The sequence below is a fragment of the Natator depressus genome, chromosome 14 (assembly GCF_965152275.1).
Source record: "Natator depressus isolate rNatDep1 chromosome 14, rNatDep2.hap1, whole genome shotgun sequence".
In the NCBI taxonomy this organism is placed as follows: domain Eukaryota; kingdom Metazoa; phylum Chordata; order Testudines; family Cheloniidae; genus Natator; species Natator depressus.
Window position 1 is genome coordinate 38,361,238 of NC_134247.1, and position 14,715 is coordinate 38,375,952.

General features: G+C 58.5%; 1 protein-coding gene across 1 annotated transcript; it reads right to left on the bottom strand.

The window, feature by feature from the left end:
- Positions 1-424: 424 nt before the first annotated feature.
- Positions 425-14,705, bottom strand: LOC141998459 (von Willebrand factor A domain-containing protein 5A-like). The gene is given in 11 exon segments (XM_074971310.1): positions 425-5,953; positions 7,103-7,228; positions 7,717-7,814; positions 10,202-10,410; positions 10,675-10,778; positions 11,581-11,745; positions 11,871-11,947; positions 11,950-11,978; positions 12,227-12,306; positions 13,490-13,634; positions 14,245-14,705. Coding segments are annotated over 11 exon segments (1,482 nt in total). The 5' UTR covers positions 14,658-14,705; the 3' UTR covers positions 425-5,917.
- Between the last annotated feature and the right edge of the window lie 10 nt (positions 14,706-14,715).

The following is a 14,715-nucleotide window of genomic DNA, read 5'->3' on the forward strand; positions in this document are numbered from 1 at the left end:
ACCCGAGCGAGAGGACAGCAGGGATGCATGCACCTGCACCCACACACTGAGCAGGTCTCCTTCCCTCCAGCAGGGGACAACAACAAAACACACACACACAAATACACAGGAGATCCCACAGCCTCACACACACATACTGTCCCAGATCCACAGGATCCGTGCTGCGCCCCCAGCTTTGGAACAGTCCCTTGGCGGATCCCCTTCGATGGGCCAGACCCCCAAAGGGTCTCACTCTCCCTTCAGGGGAGGCCACGTGGCCTCACCACCTCCTGGACTGACCCTCTGTGGCTCCGGCCCCCCTGCTTCATCCCGTGAGCTCTGTCCAGTGGAGCCAGACTCCTGAGAGAGACGTGTCCACTGTGCAGGGACCCGGGCGCCTCCCCCAGGATTCGCAGTGACACTCGGGCAGCGTGTGCAAACCAGCCGGGTTTATTAGTCACGTGGACACAGCCTAGGAAGCTCTTAGGTTAGCACAGAGAAATGAAGGTGAAAACGTCGTCTGTTCTGGTCAGCTCCGGGCCCCGCCCAGCCGGAGTGAACCCCATGTCCAGGCTGTGTCTGTGTGTCTGTCAAACCTCTGTAGTCAGTTCCCAGGAGAGAGAGCATCCGGAAGTCACCTCTGACCCCCCAGCTCACCCCTTCCCAGTCCTCCGTTCTCCAGCTGGCAGGTGGGTGTCTTGGCTCAGCTTCCCTGCGAGAAGGGGGGAAATCCAGGCAGCGCTGGCATTGTCTCGCTGGCCCCCTTGTTCATTTGGGTCAGTTTCAACCAGTTCCTTAACGACTCTTCATGCCACCCAAACAGGGAGCTGACATGCACACTCCTCTGTCTTTTAGCCTTTCCTGAAAACACACGGAGTCCTTTTCCCCGCACTGGGTAACCATGTGCCATAGAGGGGAAACCGAGGCACATAGTGAGATCGTAAAAATATTACCAAAAATTCCCCCTTCCTCACATATACACACACACAGAGCAATATATCACCAAAAATGTTAAACTTCTGCTACAGTTCTGGGTCTTCATAGTGTGAATCAGAATTCACCTTCCGTGACTTAAGTGGGGCTAATGCATTGGGGCACCTGAGACCCTGATTTGTCTCCAGACGTCAGTTTCTAACCTTGGTCTCACTGGTGTAAGTCTGGAGAAGAACAAGAATTCATAAGAATAGTTTGGAGCATGTGATGGGGATTCAGAGACCTTAGCTTTAATATTGGAGCTGGCCCTGACTGTCTTTGCGACCTCAGCCAAATCACTTAGGGAAAAGTTTTCAAACTCAGGTGCCTAAAGTTAGCCAGCAAAAATCCCTACTAATCAAAGTGGCCAGACTTGTAGGTGTGTTGGGCACCTGCAATTCTCAGTCACCTGTCTGGGAGCCAGGGCTGCCCAGCAATCCTGAAAAACACACCCAGACTAAAACAGAGACGTTAAGGCTAAGATTTTCAAACTGCCTAAGGGATCTGGATGCCCAATTTCTCTTCATTTCTAGGGGAGTTAGGCATCTAACCTCTTTAAGCACTTGTGAAAATTCCACAAAGCACCTAAATACCTTTAAAAACCTGTCCCTCTGGATACTAGGATTAGATGCTTTTGAAAGTGTGACCCATCTCCTCTCTGTGCCTCAGTTTCACCAAATGGGGCTGAGGTCTACGGTTGTGCCAGATGAGAGCGAAGTTTGGCACTTTGAAAGCAGCTTTATAGAAGCTAGATGTCCAAATCCCATTGAAATTCAGTCAGATTTAGGTGCCTAATTCCAGCCTAATAATTATTAACTTTAGGTCCCCCAATTTGAAAATGTTGGCCACAAATCAGTCTTCCTAAAGCTGTTCATTTGGCAAAAGCAGAGGTTGCAATTTTCATTGAGGAGCAGGACGCTTAGTGCTAAACGATTGTTTTGAACAGCCACGGATCAGTTTCGCTAGGAGACTCATAGGTTCCCAGCTGTTCCAAGGCCGGAAGGGACCCCTGAAATATAGTCTGTTCTGGGCATAGCACAGGCCAGAGACCCTCACCCACGGACCCCAGCGTGGCGGTGACGGCTGAGCGTGTGTTGGAAGCATTGGACTGGCCCTCGGAACTCCCAGCTCAGTTCCTGGCTTTGCCCCAGACGCCCTGTGTGGCACTGAGCGCGTCTCTTAGGTTGATGTTTTCAAACTAAATGTGATGGGAATTGTGTGTCCAAATCACCTTGTCAGGATTGGAAAATATCAACATTAAACTCTGGCTGCAGCTGAGGATCTGGCCCACAACCAGTCGCCGCTCCATTGGAGTCACTGGGCAGATCCCCAGGTGGTGTGACCCGGCCGTAGCTCCACTGGACTCACCTCATCCCTGCGTGTGCTCAGACACGACCGTGCTCAGAGGCATTTACCTACCGAGATGGACAGTGGGGGCAAAACCTGTCCCCGCTGAGATCAAAGGCCAACCTCCCACTGGCCCTGTCTCACCAGGACTGGGGCCTACATGCGTTCCCTGCTGGTGACTTAATACAAAGGCAAATCTCGGCGGGTGCCTGGGGCGCTGTGATCCCATCCACAGTCCAAGCGCCCCAACCAGCCCTTGCTGCTTAGGAGTTCTGACTGACAAATGGGAAGCATTTGGAAGCGATCCGGTAAAGAGAAAAGATGGAGAATACCGCAGATGTCCATGAAATTCTGGCTGCTTCATGCGGTCGCCAGAGGGCAGCAAAGGATAAGGAATGAGAGGGAAGCAGCATTATAGGGACTGGACGGGAGGGGGTGACTCCCTGGTCTCTTCTGGCCTTGGAAACTATGGGACCATCTCATCTTCCCTCGTGTGTAACACAGGCCCTAGCACTGGTCGCATTCTGGGCTGTATTAACAGGAGGGTCGTATGTAAGACGCGGGAGGTAACCGTCCTGCTCTACTCGGCCCTGGCGAGGCCGCAGCTGGGGTACTGTGTCCGGCTCTTGGCACCACACTTAAGGAAAGATGTGGACACATTGGAGACAGTCCAGAGGAGAGCAACAAAAATGACCAAAGAGTTAGAAAACCTGACCTGTGAGGAAAGGTTAAAATACTGGGCATGTTTCGCCTTGAGACCCGAAGACTGAAGGGGACCCCACAACAGGCTTCCAATAAGCGAAGGGCTGTTCTGAAGAGGATGGTGATCCATTTTTCTCCATTGCCACTGAAGGGAGGAGAAGCAGCAATGGGCTTAATCTGCAGCCAGGGAGATTCAGGTTGGATATTAGGAAAAACTCTCTCTCTCTCTCTCTCTCTCAGGGTAATCGAGCTCTGGACCAGGCTTCCAAGGGAGGTTGTGGAATCCCCGTCACTGGAGGTTTTTAAAACCAGGTTGGACAAACACCTGTCAGGGATGGTCTAGGTTTACTCTCGCTGACTCAAAGATTAAAGGATTTATTCCAAGAGGAGGTGTGAAATATACATTTGATAAGTGAAGTTTCTTGCTCGTAACTATTTCTGCTTCAGTAACTGACCAAGATGTTACCCTTCATGTATCTACCCTAGGTATTATACCGCACCCAGCACTGTCGTATCTGACTCCCAAGTATTTTTCGAGTTATCCTCATAGCACAGCTGTAAGTGGGAATATCATCATCACCCTCATCCCTATTTTTCAAAGGGGAAACTGAGGCACAAAGCAATGAAGTGACTTACCCAAGGTCACGCTATGATAAGCTGATAGAGCTGAGAATTGAACTCAGCACCCATGTTCCCCAAATCAGTGCATCACTGGGATGCTCTCTGCAGGCCAGTCTTAGATATCGCATCCCATCAATATTTTGGGGACCACACTGTATTAAGTTTATGTATCATTTTGGGCCAGGAATTGTACATAACTCCATGGGGGAGGATTATGCCAGCTCCTCCAGGAACCAAAAATACCAGGGGAGGGGTGAGTAAAGCAAAGCAACTCACCATCTATGTCTACACTGCACCCTATGCCCGGGCTCTGACTCATGTCTGAGCCCAAGGCCCCCTCCTGCGTGCACACAGGTCAGTCTGACTCAGCGCAGGAAGCACTCAGGGCCAGGGTCCTAGGATGCTGCTCGGGGGATGGGTCAGAGCCCGACTCCCACTGGGACTCGGGTCCAAGCCCTGTCATTGTGCAGTGTGGACGCGGGTCAAGCCACAGACCCAAGTCAGAAGGTCTGCACAGTGCAGTATGGACATGTTAGCACAGCTAACCCAGACCCAGGTCCAGCACTGTAAACCCAGGCTTCCAATGCAGCGTGGACACTCAAGCACGGGCTTGGAAACACCGAGTCCACAAGCCTGGGTTTACAATGCAGTGTAGACACCCCACCGCAGACTGATCCGCTCAACAGAAGTTCCACGCCCTCAGCGGGGTTCGCACACATTGGGTCAAGCTAGCTTTTCCAGAAACGAGGAAACAAAGAAAGGACTTCTGCTCTGAAAGGATGAGCTTGAACTGACTCGGACCCATCTGCGGACAGGACCTTGTGGGCTGGCGGAAGCGTTGGAAAGACTCTGACCCGCTGGGGCCCCATAGGACTGACGGGTGACTCCTGCTATGCTCAGTGTGTTTACATCGGTTTCTTCTCTTTATTATGGTTTCTCTGTGATGCTTTTACCACAGTAGAAGCCAGAAGTCCTGAGTCCCAGTCCCCCCTACTCAACCCACTAGGCCACATTTGCCTCCAGGAACCAAAACAGAACCCGGGAACGCCATGGGCCAGTCCCCTGCTCTAGTCGCTAGCATGCCAAGCCCAGCAAGAGCCAAGGAGAGGACCTAGGACCCAGGACCAGATGGGCACGGATGGGGCATTACAGGCTGGAGGGGTCATATATTAATGGGTGTGCTACAGTACGTGAGGCTGTTTATGGTCACATACATGTGAGTACAAATGGTCGTATGCTTTTATTTTGTTATTGTGTGTGGATTTTCTATCTATCTAAAGGCTCAGGTATACAGACTGGCTCTGCTTCAAAGTCCACTGGAGTTAGCTAGAAGCTGGGATATCGAAAGGCGCCAAAGGGAGCTAGGCAATCAGCTTCTACCAACGGAGTTTATCTAAAGACCACTGGAAAGACTCACGCCGGCTGGAGTTTCAGAGAGAGCTGGGGACCCAGCTCCCATTGAAAAAAGCCTTTCCTCTGACTTCATTGGGTTTGGAACAGGATAGTAGGTTGGGATTTTCAAAGAGGACAAATCCCCTGGAACTGGGTGCCTCAACCACTTCTTCCAAAATCCCAGCCACAGGGTTTAATTTGCAAAAGCCTCGTAACATGGGCTGAAATACTGTGCCCGTTGAAGTCAAAGACAAAACAGCCTCTGATTTCAATGGGCCAGGGTGTCACCGCTGGTATTGAAGTTCCCCTATTCATAGCGGGAAGTGAGAACTAAGATCTCTGAATTCCGTCTGGCCTTTGGGGAAATCTCAGTCCCAGGGCAGCATTCCTTCAGGCCTTAAGGCAATTAATCCATTACCTGGTATCTTAATCCTTCCCTGGAGTCGCTGCGCAATGTGGCTGTAAATTGAATTTGTTGAGTTGCCTTCTCAGACACGGAAAGGCTGAAATAGGGACACCACCCAGCACAGAGTCATATGGTGAAAGCTGTTCAAAGGGGGTCAGTGCTGGCTAACATGAAGTGGGAAAACTGTTTGCTTCTTCCTTATGTTCCTGCAGTTTCTTGATGCAAATAGCACTTTCTTTCCAGGGAATTAACCAGCTGAGGTCTTTCATCGTTTGCTTGAGTCCCAGGATGTCCTGAGAAGGGCCCGGTGCTGCCCAGGATGGACACAGCGTGAGCATTAACCGTCGAGATGGACGGTCAGGTTTTGAAGCATTTCTTCCTGTGGTAGAGAATTCAGCAGCTGGTGAATGGGGAGGGATTCACAACACGCAGCACGGGGCAAACTTCCTCCATCTTTCAGCCTTCACCACGGAATTGCACTTGCCAACACAGCACTGTTCAGCTGGAAAATGTCTGACCAGCTCTAGTCTGGACCTAGGCAGAGAGGAAATGAAGAATTAAGCCAATCACTGTGCTCGTGTTTGCGTTCAGGATTGTCTAGCAAAGAGAAAACTGCCATTACGACAAAAGGAGGTCGTGTTTGGACAAGCAAAGATCCGGTTGGTCTGGCTGGCTGTCCAGTAGCTGAACTCCGTGCAGATGGGACTAGGTTGACACTGGATGGCTCATGCAGGGCGAGGTCAGCGCAGCCACCTCTGGGGTGGGTGCCGGGGGCTGTTTACAGAGGGACCCCTCAGTCATTTGTAAAAAGCGAAGAAATGTGAGACATTGATGCAGGTGATCCCGAGGACTCCCCCACAATGCAGAGAGGAGGCGGCGGCTGTGAGCAGCGTAGGGGTTACTCAACAGTGGGTCAGAGTGGGGTGAAGCTGGGGGGCAGCCATCGCTCCTCTTCAGCCAGCAGGAGGCAGATGCATCCGAATTGGTGGCAGTGGTGGGATCCCAGCTGGGGGTTTGCTCCGGGCTGGGCACAGGCCGGCCAAGTGGGTCTGCACCCAGTGTCCCCTGCTGGCTCTCGGGCTCCCAGTTGGATGCCCAGGGTAGTTTGGGGAGCGGGTGCGGGGATCCCGGAGGGGGCTCAGAGCCCGAAGATGGCAGGACAAATGCTGCAGCCCAGCAGGGCGTTGGCAGCTTCCAGGGACTCGCTCAGCCGGGCCCCTGAAATGAGAGGGGGGCACTGGAGAGACACCAGCCCGGGGAACGAGGGGAGGGCCTGGGGGCAAAGGGAACAGAGCTCACAGCATGTGGGGGACTGGCGTGGGGGTTGGGAACCTGGGAAGTAAAGGTGCTGGGGGGCGGGGCATGGAAACCCCAGAAGGGTGCTGGGATTGGGAGAGGCTGGGGATGGGGGCTCTCGAGGGCTGGGCTGTGGGGCCCCCGGGGGCAGGAATCTCAGGAATGGGGGCCCTGGGACCCATGGGGCACAGGCTCTCAGGGCCCTGAAGGGGGCTGGGCTATGGGACATGGGGGGCAGGCTCATGGCTCTGGGTCGTGGGGACAGGGGCGTGAGCATGGAGGTTCCTGGGGCCCAGGCTTAGGGGCCCCATGGGGCAGGGGCTCTCAGGGTCGAGACCCTGGACCCTGTCCCTGTCCCTGCCCCCCAACCCCCAGGCCCCCTCTCACCTGCTCAGTCCCGCACCCAGCCCACAGCCTTGGCCTCCAGCAGCTCGACTCGTCGCACTGCCCCACAGCCTGGCCGTGCAGCCAGACCATGGCCAGCACCGTGGCCCAGATGCTGCGGGTCACGTCCTGTGGGGGGGCAGGATAGAGACAGCCTGAGTCAGCGCCCAGCCTGGCCCCCTCCCCTGACCTCCATCCCTCACCCAGCCTTCCCCCTTCCCTTGGGACCCCCCCACCCCGACTCAGAGGGTTCCTATCGCCCCCGCTCCAGCACTGTGGACCCTCTACCCAGAGCCATGTCCAGGGAGTAGAGAGATGGCCTGAGACAGGGCCCAACCTGGGCGCCTCCATCTGGCCCTGGGCCCGTCGATCAAATGCTCCGATCCCGTTAGGGGGTTCCCAGCCCCCCAATCTGGGCCCGTCTCGCCCACTGGGCTCCAGGTTCAGGGGTCCTTTAATCCAGTCACCCTCAGACTACCCCCCGCCCCCGACTGGGTCACCCCCAATCTCATCTGGGAGCAGAGAACAGGCCCAACCCATGGCACCTGCCCCTGATCTCTCCCCTCTCCTCTGCACCCCTCACTGGGTATCCTCCCCTCGGCGTCAGTCTCACTCACCCTCAGCACAGCAGCCAGCCGGGGGTCCAGGTTCCACGAGACGTCGGCATTTTGCAGAGACACCAGCCTCAGCAAGGGAGACTCCTCCGGTGCCCGCTCTGGGGAGAGACACAGGAAGATGGGGCTGGCAGAGGGTGGTGGGTACAGAACAGCGACATGGCCTGTCCAGGCTGGGGGACAGCCAACAACCTTAACTGTCACCCTCTGTGTGGCCTTAACTCTGTCCCTCCATGGGTGTCCTTAACCTGCTCCTCTGCACACTTTACCTCAAAACAGACATCCTTAACTCTGCCCCTTCTTGCACCCATGGGATGACAACTAATTTTCAATCGGAGATGGGCACCCAACTCCCTGTGACTGTTCCTGCCCAGCCATTAATTCCACGACCCCACGGTGTTTCTCAAACACAGTCTGTCCCCGGGACCATCCCCCACTACAACCTGCGATACAGACCTACGGCCGGAGAGAGACACAAGAGTCTAAAGGGGTAGCGGGGGATGGGATGTTACAGTCTATATGATATTATAGCCATGCATGGGCCAGGGTTAGGGGCAGAGTTAAAGTTATCCGGGCTACAGTCACTTTGTATTTCCAGACTCTCCAAATGCAGGTTTTAAGGTAACCTTCACTTTAAAATTTCTGCCTTTCGTGGGTGTCTTCATTTATAAACCAGAAGGTGCTAAGAAAGACTTTTGCCCCTGAACTCGCCTGTACAAACCTCCAAGCTCAGACCCAGCTTCACAAGGTTTTTTTGCCTGGGAATTTCCCTCTGGCTTTATTTCAGAGAAAACTGCTCAGAGACATTCCTGTTACGAAAAACTACTGACCCCACCCCCCCGCCGCCCCACACACACCCCCTTAGCTCACTGACACAAACTCACACCCCAAATTCCACCTTCACAGAGTTTTTTGCCTGGGGGTTTCCTTATTTTTTTATTCCTTTTCTTTCGAGATAATTTGCTTCACGATACTAAAAGAAACAGCCAAGAATTCCCCCTCCCTCAGCGACACAAAGGTTTTTCACCCAGGAATTTCCTTCATTTTCTATGTCGTTTTTCAAGACTTGCACGGCTCCGTGACCTTCAGGGCACATGGGTCTCTAACCCGATGAAGCGTCACCCTGGCGTTTGCCCACCCCCGGAGTCCTGACTCCCAGCCCCCTTCACCGTTCTGGGGTGCCGTCTCCGGTGGGGCCCCCTGATTGCAGGACTGTCTGCCCTTGTGTTGGCCCCCCCGGCTGAGCTTTGGGAGGCCACGGAGCCAGGACAGGCGCTTGCGAGGGAGGTGATGGCCGGCGCTGGACTTCGGGAGCTGCAGGCAGGCGTGGCCGTGGTACTCACGTACCGCAGCCAAGTCACAGGACAAGCGCCCGAAGACGCTGCGCTGGTTCGGTTCGTCCAGGCACACTCCGCTCGCTGGCCGCTCGCAGATGGGGTCTATCCAGACCCAGTCTATCACCTCCATACATTCCATGATGAAATCGAAATTTAGGAAGCAGATGGACAGACACAGAGACAGACGGACACGAAAACAGACCCAGAGAAGCAAAGGGAGGGAAGAGAATTCCGCCCCACCGCCCCCTGGCACTTAGAGCCAACGCACCGCTGGGACCCCTCCTCCATACCCCCCAACCCCTTTCCCCGAGCTGGGACCCCCCCACACCCAGCCCCATCCTCCTCTCCCCACAGCTCCATCACAGCCAGGATCTCCCAGCTCCTGCCCCTTCCTCCCTGGCTGTGACCCCCAGATCCAGTCCCCACAGCCCCATTCTTCTCCCCTCAGCCAGGACCCCTCCTCCAGCCCCAGGGGATGCAGGGGTGGGTGCTGCGCTCCATGGATGAGGGCAGGATGCTGGGGGGCGAGAGGCCCCTATTAGCCAGGTCTGCTCATGACAGCAATGTGCCCGCCCCTCCTGTCCCTGCGTCTGTCTGGGTCGGTCGGTCTGTCTGACTGGGTCTGTTTCTCTCTCTGCGTCTCTCCGTCCTGTCCCCGTCTGGGTCTGTCGGCTGATTTTCGATCTCTGTCCCTGTCTGACTCTGGCTCTCCGCATGCCTGTCTGCCTCTGTCCGTCTGTCTGGCACAGGTCCCACTCTTCCGGCTGGGGGGGTGGGGGGACACCCCCGTGGGCTACTCCCAGTCTCACCCTGCCAACGCACCTGCTCGCCCCATGTCCCGGAGGTATGGGGATTGGGGTCACCGTTGCCCTGGAGCAGGGAGGGGACAGCACAGCCCCCGGGAGTCAGGGGGGCAGGGAGAGGAGCAAAGGGACATTACCCCATAAACATGACGCCCCACGCATGCCCCTTCTGGGTCCCCCCCTCTTACACTGGGATCCCCCCGTGTGGGATCCCTCCCTGAATTGCCCCCCTCCTTGGCGCCAAGTTCCCCCCACCTCCCCCAGTGCCAGGTTCCCCCTCCCACCCGAGTTCCCCTCACATGCTGGGTCCCCCCTGGCGCCAGGAGCCCCAGTCCCTTCGGGGGTTACCTGCCAGCGGGACATCCCGTCTCACCAGCGGCCCCTGCACCAGCTGCCCCCGCTCCATGTCCACCCCCACGTAGGCCGTGAGGGAGCAGACGACCCCCGAGCTCAGGCTGGCCTCCAGTGCCCGGCGCCCGTCCCCCTCCGACCCCACGCCCACGGCCACCTCCAGCTCCAGCAGCAGCGACTTGGCTGCCAGCCGGTGAACGGGCAGCCTGTGCCAGGGAGAGAGATTCATGGGGTCATCCCTGGACGCTTGGGTTCCAGCCGCTGCGGGGAGGGGTGCAGGGTCTAGCGGGATGGGGGGGGTGCCAGGACTCCTGGGTTCTATCCTGGCCCCGGGAAGGGAGTGCGGTCTAGTGGTCACAGAAGGGGGGCTGGTCCCATCCTGTCTCTGTTCTGCTGGGGTGAGGACGTGGGGGGGGCAGGACCCAGCTGCCTGGGGTGGGGGATGGGAGCCAGGGAAGCATTGCTGTCACCTGTCTCCATCCTGTGGCTGCAGGGAGAACTGCAGCGTCTCCTTGTAGGTCTGGTCCTGGATGCGGTACTGCAGGGTGATGCCCCCCATGGGAATGTCTGGGGGCTGCGGGGAAAGAAAGGTGGTCAGAGGTGGAATGCAAGGGGGGAGAAGATGCCCTGGGACCCCTCAGACCCAGCTTACAGAACAAAGGGGGCAAATACACCCAATTAACACCACTTGGGGGGCTGGCTTAGTAAGCCCAATGACCGTCATTAGGGTCCAGAGATAACAATCCCCATTGAGCTCAATGGGGCTGGGGTAGCACAGAGACTTCCAGCCCAGGGGCCATCATCAGAGGTCAGAGTTATCAATCCCCACTTAGGTCTTGTCTACACTACTTTGGTAGAACTACATTGCTCGGGGGGCATGAAAAATCCACACCCATGAGCGGCGTAGTTACACCGACCTTAGCCCCCCGTGCAGACAGTGCTACGTCGGCAGGAGATGAACATTTGTTAGTGTAGACCTGCCCTGAGATCAACGCAGCCAGGCGAGTACAGAGACCTGCAGCCCAATGGCCATCGTTAGGCGTCAGATTTATCAATTCCCATTCAGATCAATGGGGCTGGGGTAACACAGAGATCCCTGGCCCAATGGCCATCGTTAGGGGGTCAGAGTTAACAATCCCAACTGAAATCAGTGGGGCTTGGGTAGCACAGAGACCCCAGACCCAATGGCCATCGTTAGGGGTCAGAGTTAACTCTCCCCATTCAGAACAATGGGGCTGGGGTAGCACAGGGAGCTCCAGCCAATGGCCATCGTTAGGGGTCAGAGTTATCGCCCAGGAGGGGACTGTGGGGCTCCTGCCTCAGTCACTGACCCCGAGCCCTGGGGGCATCCTAGTGTGGGGACCTCACTCTCTCACCTGGGGCTGCCTGCGGAGCTGGGCATAGACGAGGCACCGCTGCCCAGCAAAGATCACCTCGGGGTCCCAGTGCAGCGGCTCCACCTGGATCCCAGGGGGCAGATCCCAGCTCAGTGAGATCCCGGTCACCGCCGGCTGCAGGGCCCGCTTCAGAGACTGCGGCACCTGGCGGGGGACCGGGACACACAGGGTGGGCCAGGATGCCTGGGTCCTGTCCCCAGCTCTGGAGGGGAGTGGGGTCTAGTAGGCTCGAGTGGAGGAGCTGGGAGCCAGGACTGCTGGGTTCTCACCTTGGGCTGCATGCGGTCCTGGCTGGTGATGAACTCGGCGCTGCCCCCCACTGCCTGGGCGATGCCTTTGATCAGATGCCCCCATCCCCGATGCCGAAAGAGAAGCACCTGCTGGGGGGCAGAGACCGGAGGGGGAGGGGCAGAGCTGGTGGGGCCCATCCAGTGCTGGGGGGGCAGAGCAGTTGGAGAGGGGCCAGTAGGGCTGGCTGGACTTGGGGGGCTTCCCATGCTGGCGGGGCTGGGAGGCAGGGTGAGGCAAAGGGTTGGGCAGATGCTGGGCACTATGGTGGTGGGGATCCACATGATGGGAATGCTAATGGGGGCAGGGCTGGGGGGGGTTAGGCACCCCCAGTTACCTGTGGGTCCCCCGGTGACGCTGCACCTCTGCGATGATGTCCTGGGTGTTCTCTACCTCCCCGTCCGTAAACACGAACAGCTGAGGGGGGGAGAGACTCTGTCAGAGCCGGGGAGCCCAACACCCCCGGAGACACCCCCTCCCTGTTGGGAATGGGAGCAGCCCCCTGGAGAGTCTGCCCCACTGACCCTCCCAGAGATCTCCCCTGAGGGGCTGAAAGACGGGGACTGCTGACCTCCCCTATCTCTGTAATCCCCAACCCCGAGGCATGACCCTAACCCCCACCCATCACCTGTTCACCAGCCCCTAGAGACAAGAACCCACCGACTCCTGTGGGCACTTTTCCAGGAGCTCCCTCCTGACCCCCCCACGAGTGACCTCCCTGCCCCTCCGGGCTGCAGGGCACCCCCCAGAGCTGGACACAGCATAAAGCACTGCCCCCTCCCAGCTCTATACAGAGGTATCCCCCAAGGTTGCTACCTGCCACGCCCTGCTCACACCCCCAGGGGCACTGGCCCCCCATCTGGCCCAGAGCCCCAGGCCCACTCCGAGCAACCCCATGGCCCCGCTCGGCTGCCCCCCAGGGCCCCCAGCCCCTCTGTGATCCCCTCTCCCAGGGTCTCCCCCTTGAACAGCCTCCGAGGGGAGCAGGGCCGGGGGGAGGGAGGGCTGGCAAGGAGGGGCCTGTAATGGCGTATGGCCCACAGCGACAGCTGGGAGCAAACACCCCATGGGTGGCAGCGGGGCACTGGGAGTGGGGGGACGCTCAGAGTTACTGCAGAGAATCCTTCCCAGAGGGCTGGCTGGGGGGGTCTCGCCCCCATCCTCTGGGCAAGCTGACCCCCACGTGTGGGGTGGGGAAGGGATTTTCCCCTGGCTCAGACTGGCACAGACCCGAGGGGGTTGGTCTCCCTCAGCAGCCTGGGGCACTCACTGGTTTGAACCGGAGCAACTGGGGGGCATCGCTGAGATCTGACGCCTGTAACTCAGGGTTTGGGGGTGCCGGTGACTCAGCCTGAGGGCGGGGCTGTCCCCGCGGGGAGCGAGGGGCTGAGCAGTGTCACGGGGGGGGGGGGGGGTGGCGGGCGAGGAGCTGGGGCCTGATGAGATGATCATGATGGTCCCTTCTGTCCTGAAAGTCTGTGAGTCTGTCCCTGCAGGCCTGCATCCCTCTCTGAGACCCCCCACGTCACCCCTCGGCCCCACAATCACTCTCCAAGCCCTCCCCAGGATGCCCCTCCGGCTGGCCCCGGCGCCCCGGCACCTGGCGTGGGTGCCCGTCCCGGCAGGGGCTGCGGTAAATGGCTCGTAGCGGCTCCAAGATCTCGGTGCCCCCCAGGTTAGCCTGGAGCAGCTGGAGGCGCTGCAGGGACTCGGCCTTGGTCTGCTGGGTATTCTCCACGCTTTGCCTGCGGGGGGCGCCGACAGGTCTGGGGCTGGGACAGCCGGAGCCAGGGACACCCTGCCCCCAGCCAGCCCTGCCCCCTCACCCACCGACACCCCTGTCCCCCAACCAGCCCTGCCCCCTAACCCACCGACACCCCTGTCCCCTAACCAGCCCTGCCCCCTAACCCACCGACACCCCCGGCCCCCTAACCAGCTCTGCCCCCCAACCCACCGACACCCCCGGCCCCCTAACCAGCTCTGCACCCCAACCCACCGACACCCCCGGCCCCCTAACCAGCTCTGCCCCCCAACCCACTGACACCCCCGGCCCCCTAACCAGCCCTGCCCCCAACCCACAGACACACCCTGCCCCCTAACCAGCCCTGCCCCCAACCCACAGACACGCCCTGCCCCCAACCAGCCCTGCCCCCAACCCACAGACACACCCTGCCCCCTAACCAGCCCTGCCCCCAACAAACAGACATGCCCTCACCCCTAACCAGCCCTGACCCCAACCCACAGACACACCCTGCCACCTAACCAGCCCTGCCCCCTAACCAAGAGACACCCTCTGTCCGCTAACCAGCCTTGCCCCCTAACCCAGCCAGCCCCCTCCCTGCCCTTCGGACTCACGGGTAGAAGGACTCGAACTCAGACCCAAAGCCATAGATTTTGAAATAACAGCCCAGGGACAAACTCTTCACCGGGAGGACCAGGGTCTCCTGGGGACAGACAGACGGATGGAGAGTCAGCCCCACGGGCCCAGCCAGCCTGGGCTGCTCCCCCAGCACGGCCCCACGGGCCCATCTAGTGCAGCCTCCCGCCTGGCCGTCCCTTGGCGCTGTTGAGGCGCTGGCGGGACAGGTCTCTGCGTCCGTGGGGCAGGCCGTGCTGCCGGAGCGGCCCAGCAGGAGGACGAACTCCCCGGCTGGCTCTGGGCCGGCACCGCCTCGGGCACTCTGGGCAGCAGGGTCATCATCACGGCCGGGTCGCCCATCAGGCAGCCTGCGGGGAGATGGGGGCCAGCCCCCAAATGGGCTGGGCATGGGGTCGAGCCCCTGTGAGCCGCCCCCTCAGAGCCCCATGACTGCCTCCAGAGACCCA